This window comes from Cavia porcellus, unplaced genomic scaffold, assembly GCF_034190915.1.
Source record: "Cavia porcellus strain 051 isolate PalLab524CR breed Dunkin Hartley unplaced genomic scaffold, mCavPor4.1 scaffold_10, whole genome shotgun sequence".
NCBI lineage: Eukaryota > Metazoa > Chordata > Mammalia > Rodentia > Caviidae > Cavia > Cavia porcellus.
This window is the reverse complement of record NW_026947493.1, coordinates 83,248,413-83,260,866: the sequence shown is the minus strand read 5'-3', so window position 1 is coordinate 83,260,866 and position 12,454 is coordinate 83,248,413. Positions and strand designations below refer to the sequence as shown.

The 12,454-nt window shown below is 50.8% G+C and overlaps 1 protein-coding gene across 1 annotated transcript in view; it reads left to right on the top strand.

Moving 5' to 3' along the window:
• The window catches only part of Sntb1 (syntrophin beta 1), a 199,580-nt gene that overhangs the window by 117,802 nt on the left and 69,324 nt on the right, over positions 1–12,454 (top strand). Inside the window, exon 3 of the mRNA XM_003480170.3 lies at positions 11,270–11,477. Within this exon, the coding sequence (XP_003480218.1) occupies positions 11,270–11,477 (208 nt within the window). The remainder of the gene's footprint in view (positions 1–11,269; positions 11,478–12,454) is intronic.

The following is a 12,454-nucleotide window of genomic DNA, read 5'->3' as shown; positions in this document are numbered from 1 at the left end:
AGTGGTGTCTCTGAATTTAACATTCATCGACTCCTTGTAAAACTTTGATAAGGGCAAAGTGCTGAAATTTTTCACGTATTTTATAAATGTTTGTGTTCCTGAAGACCTAAAACCTAGCCAATTTGAGAGGTACGGGGGGGGGGGGGTTCCCCTTAGAGCTTCCAGAATGCTGCATCCCGCGTGATCTGCTCTAGAAATGGGATTTTTCATTTGTTTGTTTGTTTGTTTATTTTATCACAAACAGCATCAAATCGGACTCCTTTTGCTATTCAGGTCACACTTTTCGTGTTGTTTAGATGGTCTCAGTAGCTTTCATCAGAGCAGCGCCTTCTTAGCTTGGACAGTAGCTTCGGGCAATAGAATCAGCTCTGGTTGAGGATATTCGGGTTCTCCTGTGTTTTACAGAGATTTCTGAGAACGGGGCTAAGTTCAGTGGACGGCCACCTGGGGGGCGCTGTGCTAGGACTGTACCCCGATGCTGTGCGGCTTGAGAAGCCTCCAGGAGCTCCCGCGCTAGCCAGGTGCCTTGCCTGCACCAGGGCCCTCGGGAATGGCCCCACTCCGCCACCGAAAGCTGGGCACCTCCACCGCTGTGCCTGCCGGGACAGGGACCCCTGGCCACCACATCCACACCTTGCTCCTTCCGAGCTCCCGTTCGCTGTGAGTGCTCTGATCCCAAGCAACAGGGAAGATTAGCAGCCTCAGTGCCGACTTGTGCCTTGGGGAAGTTGAACTTATAATTGGGAAAACTTTCCAAATCCAGAGGAAGGGTGTTCATGCTATTGAGCAGCAAACAACATGAAAAACGTCCCTCCTTTCCAACACCACGCCGCATTCTCTCAGCCTCCCGCTAAATGGAGCATGGATTCATCAGCTTCGCTGTACAGTGGATGCCTGGGGCAGCTAACTTACGGAGGAAAGGTTTATTGAGCTCACAATTTGGAAATTTAAATCCAAGATCCGGCCGCCCCTGGCAAAGGTTGCCCATTGTGGTGGGAACTTATGTGAGAACAGCTGCCCAGAGCTGGGTCGGGCAGCAGGGAAAGGACAGCAAGTCGGGTCCCACGATCCTTTTTGCACACGCTTCTGCCCGAGCTCCTCCCTGTGTCACCTTTCGGGGACCACCAGTCCTCGGCACACAGATCGTGATGAACCCTTAGCAGAGCCTAACAACTCAGACACAGGTTTGGGAGTCAGATGAACTCGGTTTCCAGTGCCAACATTTCCCATCACGGACTGGAAGAGCCTGCAGGCCCCGGGCCCGCTGCACGTGTACCCTGTAGAATAGCAACTGGCTGGATGGCGGTGAGGACAGAGAAAAGGAAACAAGTTCCTCGGAGAAATTTTTAACCTGCAGGGCAAGTCCTCACCCTCTTTGTGAAAGTTGTTACCATCCACACGCATGCACGTGTGCGTCTGTGTGTGTGCAATAGTTAAGACAATTATCCTGCTGATTTCTCCGAGTTCAATGAAGAGAAAGTTTGTGCTGTTGTTGTTCGGATGATTGACTGCAGATGTTCTGTGCTCTGGGTGAATGATTTGGGAGTGACAGTGCGCATGTGGTAACACTATTGCCCCGATTGATGTGTTTTGAATTCTTTTTTTTTTTTTATCTCTTTGAAATAAAATGGATTTGGGGGGGGAGTTGTTACCTGCATTAAAAAAAAATGTCTTCTAAGTCTTTTAGTTATAATCCATTTTAGGATTTTAAAAAAGACTCTAATATTTCCTTCAGTGTTTTTCTTTTCATATGAGAATTTTTTTTCTTGGTGAATTACTTCACTGCTGACGTTATTGCTAAAGGTTTGTTTTCCTAGAGATGTTTTTAATTCAGTATTTTTCTGACCGCACTGCAAGTTTTGTTGTTGTTGTTGTTGAAAAGAATACACAGTAGAAATGAAAATATCTCAGGGTCCCAGTGTCCGGAGATAAGCAGTGCTGACCGAGGGCTCGGTGTGGGACTGGTGGGAAGTGTTGTTATCAGCCGTGGGAATCACAGCTTTGGGGACCGAGCACAGCGGTGACCACCACGTGGCTTGTGCTTCCCTCACCTCCCATGGTTGCCAAAACCAGCAGCTGCGGCCTCCTAACTGGCTCTATCTGTGTTTCTCTAGCTTCACACTGGAGGGCAGAGGTCATCTGAAAACTCTGTGGCCAGGTTGCAAGTATCATTTTATTTATTAATGTTTGTCTTAGGAGGCTTCAAGTTTTATGTGTCGGCGTGGTGTTTCCAAACCGGAGAAGGCGGCATGCTGGGAAACGGTCTTTGGCTCAGTGGAGCCTTTGAGAGAGTACGAGGGGAAGAAAATTGCTCTTTTATTGTGAGGGTTGCCAGATGATCCCTGAGAAACTGTGATATCATTCATGGCCGTGCCAGGCTGGATCGAAGCTGCTCATCTTGGCAGACATCTAGAGAGCGCATGTAATTCCTCGGGGTCGGGATGGGCTTTATCAGAAAGAGTTCCATAGGCGGTATTTACATAACTGTGCTGGAGTGTGAGAATAAACACAGCTGTGGCGTTGCCCTAAATATTTCTATTCAGTGGGGAATTAAAAGAGAACTTTATCGCTGAACTACAGATAAACACAATTCATCAAGCAGTGGTCACTTCAACCGGGAACAGAATAGGAGTTATGAAAGCCCGGCTGCTGAAAATAGCCCCAGTCAGCCGGCCTGCCGCTCCCGCGCCGAAGCTCACCCCCCTTCCTCCCTCCTGCCCGGTTCCAGAAATGTAGGACTCATCGCCAGTGGTTGTCCAGATTTTCTTCAGCCCAGCAAAGACAGCTCCCTCACTGGCGAGTGGGGACCTGCTGGGTGCAAGCCTTCTTCTAGCGACCTGTGGCCCTGTTGGGCTGTAAGATTTTGTCTTTCTGAGACAGGGTCTCACTATACAGTTCAGACTGGCCTTGAGCTTGCTTTGTAGTCCAGGCTGGTTTCGAACTCACAGCGATCTTCCTGCCTCAGCCTCCCGAGTGCTGCGGTTATAGGCATGTGTCACCATGCCTGGCTTGGGCTGTAAGATTGTTGGAGTGTGGGTGCTTTGTCTCTTCCCAGGAGGCTTTGCAAACTCCAGAGTGTGTTGAAATGCACACACAGCAGTCCCAGTTCTGAGTGAGCTGTGCCTTAATATTTTTAAGCATCCACGGATTGCAAACACGAGGGTGGTCCTCCCCTAACTGCACACAGGGAAGCAGTCACCCTGAGGTGTCAGGAGTCAGTTTGGTTGGGTTGCCGTCACAAAGCACCACTCATGAGGCACCCTGAAACTGCAAACGTTTACCCCCTTAACTCCCGAGGTGTTGGCAGAGTTGGATCTCTGTGGAGGGTTTGAGAGATTGGCCAGGCAGAGCCTCTCCTCGGCCCCCCATCTGTGGCTGCATCGAGACAGTCTCGCCTCCCCTCTGCAGGGTCTCCTCCAGTCTGGTGGTAGATGAGCAGGGTGGTAAGGCAAAAGCTCGCCTCTCAGCCCTTACTTTAATTCCATCGGCAAAGATCCTGTTTCCAAATCAGTGCTACGCTGAGGACCCACACGGACCTGGGCTTTGGGTCGGTGCCATTTGACTCCAGAGATAGTGACCCATACGCGACTCTGTTTGCAGAGCTGGGTACTGCACCCACCGTACCCTAGGCCCCTTGTAGCATACGGGGATAGCGGACAAGGCAGAAAAGCAAACCAGCAGAAACACTGTGTTTCTAACTCCTTTTCGTATCCTGAGACACTGTGGAATTTTCTGTCCTATATCCATGCATTGTCTCTTTACTACTGTGTGGCCAGGAGAGAGTGACCAGCTGTCCAGAACCCACCAGCTATGACGCTCAGCAGTACAGTTCTTATTCCCAGCCGCTAAGTCTTATCATGTTAAAAGCATAAATGATGTTTCCCGCATTGGGATTTACAGGTCACAGAGCATGTTCACAACTGTGATCTCAGTTCGAAGCATTCATTGTGCTCTGCCATCAGCCCTGCATATGATGAGGGAAAACGTCTGCTGGACAGTTACCCCGGCACAGCTGCTGGGCTTGAACCTGCTTGGCCCAAATTGGTTCACGGCAGCAGCCCTCAGACCCTCAAGCCCCAACCCACACAAGTGCAGCTGTTACTAGAAGTCGCGGATGGAAACCGGGGAGACAGTAACGGGGTTCACAGCTTGACCGGGGACAAGTGTCGAGTCAGTAAGTTAATCCATCCACACTTCCTTCTCCTTTCTGTTCCAATGCACTGAACGTCCAGTACGGAGCAGAACCAGCGGATACTGCATCTCACAGGAGAATCCCCTTCTCATCCTGCCATCCCATCAGTTTCCCTCCTAACTAACCCTTACCTCTCGTTTTCCAGGCTTAGTCCCGTCACCCTCCCCCCCCCCCCCCCGGGCATCTTTACACTGACGTGACACTAGTCTCAAATTTCTGTCTTGGGCTTTTCCATTGTGTCATCCTTTTTTTCTTTTTCCTATGCTGGGGATTGAACCCAAGCACTTGGCACTGAGCTGCATCCCCACCCTCTTGTATTTTGGTTTTGTTTTGCTAAATTGCCTGGGCTGGGCCTGAACTTGTGACCCTCTTACCTGGCCTCCCAGAGCACTGGAATTACAGGTGGGCTCCTGGCTGGCATCACTCCTATCTTTGCTCTGTTATTTTAATGACAGCAACCACCACCGCTCAGTTTGCTCATTTCTTGCCCACACACTGCTGGGGTGTTTGTCACTCTGGTGTCTTTTCTGGTCCTTCCCTGTTCTCTTCTTCCTGCCTTTCTTCCTAATTCCTTTCCTCATCTCTAGCTCCGCCCAAAGGCCTGTAGATTAAATAAGTGCAGGAGTTGAAGTTGTCTTTTCAAAAGAATGTGCAACACCAAACATGTTGCACCAAGGTGGTTCTTTTGCAGTTAGTTGTCAGTAAAAACCCACAGAAAGAGGGACCCGTCTTCCGCCTCTTCTTTCCACGCGCTCACCATTTAACTGAGGCTGTGGAAGCGCACAGGGGTCCCACAGACGCTGGCAGCCCCGGTGCAGCCCGTCCTCACCTCCAGGCGATCTCAATCTCAGCTGCCTTCCCGTCGCCCTTGCCAGGCAGCACCCAAGACGGACGGGGTGAGGAGTGACGAATTGCCAGCTTTGCCCCAAATCTTTCAGGATTTTGCAAAAGACTCATGCATCTTCCCCCCAAATTATTTTTTTCCAGTCCAGGATGTTAAAAATAGTCTTTGTAAAACTTTTCAGCTTCCATGGGGCTTGCATTTTCTTCTGACTCCAAGGACTCTGGAAGGAGCTGCCCCGGAGTCCCCCCTCCCACCTCTCCTTGCTAGAGTGGCCACAGCCCTTCGGATTTGGGGAGATCATTCTTCAGAGACCGGAAGTGTTGCTCAGGACAGGACTGGCACTGTGGCCTCTTGTGCAGCTGTTGTTTGGTTTAATCTTCCCAATAACCTTGAGGGGCCAGAGTTATCCTTATGAATAAAGGAAAATGAGGCGCAGGGAGGTTGGGTAATTGGGCTTATGCATCATAGCCAATAAATCCTGGAGCACATCTGAATCTGTTTCTATCTGGTGAGAAAGTGGGCTACTGAGAAAAAAGTGTCACAACCCACCCGGAGCCAGGGGTGAATTTGTCTCTGTCCCTTCATACACTGAAACATGCATTTCACTGTGGCCCCTGTGCTGGTAAAATGAGATAGATTTGTGTATCAACAAAAAGCTGTCATTTTTAATTTGTGCTGGCCAATAATGGATGCATGAGTGGATGGATGGATGAGTAGCTGATGGACAGATGGATGGGTGCATGGATGGATGAGTGGAGGGATGAATGAGTGGAGGGATGGATGAGTGGGTGGATGGATGGGTGGGTGAATGGATGGATGGATGAGTGGATAGGTGGATGGCTGAGTAGACGGATGGGTGGGTGGATAGAGGTATGATCATTCCATGACTTTGTTCAGAATCTTGGGTTGTCACTGAAAAGCTTTGGGGTACCCTACCCGGTACTTGGTTTTGATGATAGCGTTTGTTGGTGTTAGAAGAGGAAGCTTGTGCCCAGCTTTCTTCTGTCTTTGGATTTTGTTGGTGTTGGTGTAGGTAACTTTCACTTCTTCATTGCACACATAATTGACACTTTCTTCTGTGCTAAGCTCTTGCTGGGCCGGCCAGCAGTCCCTTGCCCACTGTCACTGGGTGATTTCAAGCCGCTCTAGTATGTGTCAGTGAGAGGCTTGGTCTCATGTCTCCTGCTGTTGCTGACCCCCATGCAAGGTCTACCACGTGTCTGATCTTACAGTCTGGAGGCCCAGCCTGGGCAGGGGCTGTTTTCTACTATGCCTTGAGTCTGCGGATTCTGCAGGCCAGGAAACCACAGCCTGAGAACTCTCCCCCTGTGTTTGAAAGGAGGTTTTTTTCCAGAACCCGGCTCCATCAGGGCCTCTCTGTGATGGGCTTCAACTAGATCCACAGTTTCTTTTCTGTCTGTCTGTATATCTGTCTGTCCTCCTCTCTAGTGTGCATCGGGCTCAGTGACTCATCTCTAAGAATGCGTGAGAAGTCAGGGCTGTGACATGGGTGAGCAGGTCCTGGAGAGTGCAGTGGCTCCTTGTGCTCTCTGGGGAGGCCCCCCACCAGGCAGGAGGACCCTCAAGCAGCCTCTCAGGAGTCCCACAGAGCAAAGAACCCAAGCCTCCTCCTGCCTGCACCCTGGAGAGCTCTCTGCTTAGAAGAGTGACCTCGCCCTGGCTCAGCCCTCACATTCCTGCAGCCCCCGTATTAGCTGCAGGCTCATGAGAGTCCCTAATCCAGGCCACCCAGCTGGGCCTGTCCCCAAAGACTGGCCCACAGAATTGTGAAACGGAGTAACTGGAGTTCCAAGCCACCTCCTTGGGGTAACTTGTTCCTCGGCGTAGGTGACTAACACGCTGTCCTGGAACCCTCTGCACTGTTACCTTCTGCTGACAGTCACCAGGGCCACTGCAGGTCTGTAGGGGATGGTGGCCGTGGGCTTAAGGAGGCTGTTGTGACTGTCAGTAAAATGTTTGGAGCAGGTGAGGCAAATGCCCAGCTGCAGGCTCTGTGGTCTCACTTGGCAGGTCTGGTGTAGGGTCCAAGCGTCCAGACCCAACCAAATGATTTAAAAGAAGAAGAAGGAGAAGGGGAAGGGGAAGAAGAGGAGGAAGAGGAAGAGGAAAAGGAAGAAAGAGCTGTTGAAGGGTTTCTAAAGGTTACTTTTTGTTGAGAGCATTTGTTGTACAATGTCACAGGACTCCCTCTTCTGTGTCCTGTCTTTGAAGACTGGCTAGGGACAGCTCTGGTCACCATCCAGCAGGTCTCGACCAGCCCTGGGCACCCCTGGCAAACCCCAGGCTTGGTGCTTTTCCTTAGGTGCCTACAGATCAGCTTCTCCCTGCTGATCGACTGCTGGCCGCACCACACTGCGCCGTTCCTGACCGCCGGTCCAGGGACGGAACTGACCGTGTGTGTTCCTAGGAAGCCCCATGGCGCTGCCAGGTGCCCAGGAGGGACCAGCAGGAGAAAGGGTGGGACTCAGCTTAGAGCCGGGCCAGTGTCCTTCCATGCAGACAACCGCAGTGAATGAAAGGAAATGAAGGCTGTCCCCTTGGCCAAAGCCGAGGTGGCCACAGAGACAGAAGTTGCAGAACTGGCTGTTTTGGAGGACAGGCACCAGAAAGCAGGACACAGGGCCTTCTGGGAGGCTTGTGATGTCCTAGCCCTGACCCGAGGGTGGCTCATGTGTTATACTTTATAATGTTCTCTTAGAAGTGAATGGTAATGACAGATGCTGTCAAAGTGTAGGAGTGGGAGTCCCTGTCACGAGACTACCTGTTTGGTTTACAAATCTGCTTTCTAGACGCTGGCAATGCAACAGGTGAAAGTCTTTCTCCTTTTTGCTGGAATTGGCGTGTGTGTGTGTGTGTGTGTGTGTGTGTGTGTGTGTGTGGTGTGTATGAGAGACAGACAGACAGAGATACTTGGGGAGCAGCTGCTTTTCCAGCTGTCATTTCTTGAAAACTAAGTCCAGGTTGTCAAAAGAAAGTAAGTGAAGTATTTGCATGTTTTAAGTTTCTAAGATAACAGATACTGATGGAGTCATTTGAAAAGCAAACTGAGCTCTCTTTAATGCTCTTAGGAATCCTGATTTGTCTTCTAAGTGGAATGTTCCTGAAGAATGAGAATTCTGGGAGGAAGGAACAGCCACCTAGGGTTACCGCCCATTTCTTTGTAAAACACCTAGAGGCAGGGGATACCTTTTGCTTTTAAACTAAGAAAATGTCACCTGCAGGTGCCTTATTTCATCACATTAACCTTCAGAGCCTGACCAGGCAGACTGGTTTTGCGGATTTCTCAAAGATTGCTAATTGTTGCCAAAATTCCTCCAGAGAAGCCACTTTCCAGTCGCTGCTCCCCCACAGCGGAGGTTTATAACTGAAGTTTGCTCTGAGGCTGGTTTCGGATGTTAGCGGGGCCAGGTGCCCTGGAACGCGTAGCTTTCAGGCGGGCTGCACAGTTGATATTTTGCAACTCAGGAGCTAAGGAGGCAGGATCGGCCGTGGTTGTTAATGATGGAAACCAGGCTTCTGGCTGCTTTGGGAGACTGTGTCAGTGGCTGTCCTGCTATTGGACATCATCCAGTCTAAAGCACAGATGTTGTAATACAGGATTTGAATCCATAACCTTTATTTTTTTTTTTTAATTTTCTGAGACAGGGTCTCCCTATGTAGGTTAGTCTGGCCTTGAACTCCTTGTAGCCCAGGCTGACCTCTAACTCACAGTGACCCTCCTGCCTCAGCCTCCGGAGGGCTGGATGACAGGTGTGCACCACTGCACCTGACTGAATCCGTGGCCTCCTAAGCCCGCCTCCCAGCCATCCCCACCCCATGTGAGCCTGGGTAAATAGCCTCTTTCTATTTCCTTCCAAACTTTTTTTCTTCTGTGAAATGGGATTAATAATAACAGTCCCAAAACTATTAGGAACATTACATGTAATGATATAAAAGAATCTACAACCTCACCTGGTAAGTAATAAATTCATAGTGGATGATAGCATAACAATTAAGGAATGAAAGGAAATTAATAAATGGATAATTTGTCTTCAGTTTTGAATTTCCCAGCCCTTATATCTTTGAATAAATGATACTTATGTTTACACACACATGAATGAGTACATAAAATAGTTTCCCTGGACAAAAAGTATTTGTCAAAAAAATTATAAGACTGGTTGCACAGGAAATAGTACCAAAAATCAACAAATGGGGTTATAGCAAATCAAAGCAGCCAAAGAGACCTACAGAGTGAAAAGAAGACCTAGAGCATGGGGAAAGCATCTGTTCCAGCTGTGTCTCAGAGGACTGATATCTGGACTAATACAAAGAACTAAAAGGTTAGACTTCCCAGATTTAAGGGCCCTGTCAAAAGTTAGGCATCTGAAATGAACAGACACTTTTCAGAAGTACAAATTACCGATATGTACATAAGAAATGCTCAGTATCACTAGCCATTAGAGAAATGCAAATTAAAAGCACTGGATTCCATCTTAACCCAGAAGGGATGGCCATCACCTAGAAACCAAGTAACAGATACTGATGAGGCTGGCGGCTGTGGGAAGGAGTAAGGAATCACATTTTCGGTGGGAACACACACCAGTGCAGCCCCTGTGGACAACAGTGTGGTGGTTCCTCATAAAACTGGCAACTCCGTCCCACCCAGCTGTTCTCCTCCTAGCCGTCTTCCCAGAAGAGTTACGGACATCATATTCCAGTGATATATGCATGCCTGTGCCTACGGCCGCACAATGCTAATAGTTAAACCTTGAAATTGGCTGATGTGTCCATCAACAGATGAACGGCAGAGAAAATGGGTTATTTGCACACAGTGGATGCTCCTGTGCCACGGAGAAGGCGAAGGCCGAGCCATCTGTGGGAGAGTGGATGCATCCGGGACGCTAATGCTGAGTAAACCAAATCAGACACACAAGCTTCAACAGGCTGTGGTTTCTCTTAGATGAGAAACACAAGATATAAATCAACGATAGGGGATAGGGAGCAGGAAGACAGCTTTCTCAGAAGAGAAGGGGGTCAGGAGATGGAGGGAAGAGAGGGGGACGAGGGAAAGCAGGTGATAAAGGGGTGAGGGTGAGCTGTGCCCATGTGCCACCTCCACACAAGGGATGCAAACATGGTGTACTACAGACAGAGGTGGAGAAACAGAGATAGAGAGATAAAGATAGATGCAGATAGACATATAGAGAGATAGAGATAGATATAGAGAGAGACATAGAGATAGATAGATGTAGAGAACTAGAGAGACAGACAGACAGAGACAGAGACAGAGAGCAGGTCAGTTCTGGCCAGGTTGGGGCAAGGTCAGCGCCCTGTGACTGTGCAGGGGGAGCTGGGGCCAGAGGAGCCCTGCATTTGGGTCACACCCTGTTCACCGAGCTCTGCGTGTGGTAAAATGGCCTGGATCTGTGCCCTCTGACTGTTCCAGTGTCTGGCACCATCACACGCTGTGTGGCACTGTCCCACAGTGAGTGGCACCATCCTGCAGTGTGTGGCACCGTCCTGCATGTGGAACACAGCTGTCCTGGCAGAGTGCACAGAGGGTGCCCCAGACCGCTCAGGATTCTCTGCACAGCTCCCTGTCCCCTGGTGATCTCTTCCTAGCCAGGCATCTGCCGGGAACTTTCTCCTCCCCCTCGGTCTCGGTAACAGATCATGGCTGCTTCCCCAGCAGTGCAAGCTGAGTCTCGACACAAAGCTGTGGTGTCCGACTTTAGATACAGTATCATAGCGCTCCTCTCTCCCCACGGGGCCCTTCCCTCCTGGCCCTCTCTGAGGGTCGCATGTGCTGCAGACAGGGGTCCTGGGGAATGTGAAATTCTGTCTTTGTATTCTGAAATTTTCTCAATTGGTGAACACTGGGCAACAGGGTCACGCAGGCTCGCTGGATTTCTTTCCGGCCTGCAGTGGCAAGGCGATGCCAGAGTGGACTGCATGGGTCTCTGCACACGCCATGCAGGTTTCGCCTTGATGCTGCACTAAGCCGGGTAGCTGTGATCTCCCCGTTGGGGTGATCTGGTGGCTGCACAGGGAGGCTCCTGGGCACTGATGAATATCAGTGCATTTGCACATGTGTGCGTGGAAGACGGGTGGTGGGACCGTGACAGGAAACCATGAGACAGTGGCAGGGCCTCAGAGGAGGGCTGGGATTAGCTCAGGTCTGGGGGAGTGGGCTCCACCAAGCACAGCTAACCAGGCTCTCCCGGTTCATCCAGGCAGTTTGAGATCCACTCCCCGGACGCGAAGCACACGGTGATCCTCAGGAGCAAGGACCCGGCCACTGCGCAGGCCTGGTTCAGCGCCATCCATGCCAGCGTGAGCGAGCTGCTGCCCCGGGCGATCAGCGAGGTCCGGGAGCAGCTGGGGAAAGCGGGCCTTGCCGGGGGACGAGAGATCCGGCACCTTGGCTGGCTCGCCGAAAAGGTAAGAAAGCGGCTCCCCTCTTTCGGGGTGTCTTCCGGCCTCGGGCTGCAGGCTGGCTCCCTCCCTAGCAGCCCATTTGGGTTTCTGGTCTGCTCTGAACTGCGGTCTGCCTTGTGCATGGAGCAGAGAGTTTGTCTCACTCAGCACTGATTCCCCAGCGTGCTGTCACGTGTGTGGCCAACTGCATGAGCTCACTAATTGTCAAATGGATGGGTAAGCAAAGGGGTGAAGGGTTCACGTGTCACAGCTGCGTGCAAAGGACTCGAACTCACGACACAGCTGCTGCCCAGGGAGATGGGGAAGTTGATGTTCTTGATGAGAAGCGGGTTCTGTGGGTTTTGATAACTGCTTGTTTGTTGCTCAGGTCCTTTCGGGTAATTCGGTCCATTCTCACACGGGGAGCCAGGATAGAGCAGACTGATAGTTTTGAAAGTCAGAGTCTAACATCCTCTGCTTTTTACTCTTGCCAAATACACAGTTTATTAGGCGAGGAACTGCTAGTTATGAATCTTCTGGATGTGAGGGAGAGAAGGCTCAATTCAACTTAGCTGGAAAAGAGGGCGGGTGTCCTCCGATAACTCCAGTGTCCCTGAGCGGGGGTCAGGCGTGGGGGAGCAAGAAAATCAGATCCCGGTGTTCTGTGCACCTCGCCGTCTCTGTTCCCCTGTGCACCGCGCTGGTCTCTCCCAAGCCAGCCCTCACTACCTGGCCCTGTGTTTCCCTTACACCCGGCTGTCTCCATGAGTAGAGGCCTGTCTCCCAGTCCCTCCAGCGCAGGTCCTGGGGTGCCACCTAATGAGACTCACTTGGACCTGCCCAGCCCTCGTCAGTCCTAAGCTCAGCCTCACTTAATCCTGGGTCGGAACGGGTATAAAGGAGCGGTTCTCGTATGGAGAAACAGGGTGCTGGGCTGGGGAAAGACTGGATGAATCCTAGAAAGGCAAAGGCAACAGACGTTTGCTGGAGAGGAACAAGGA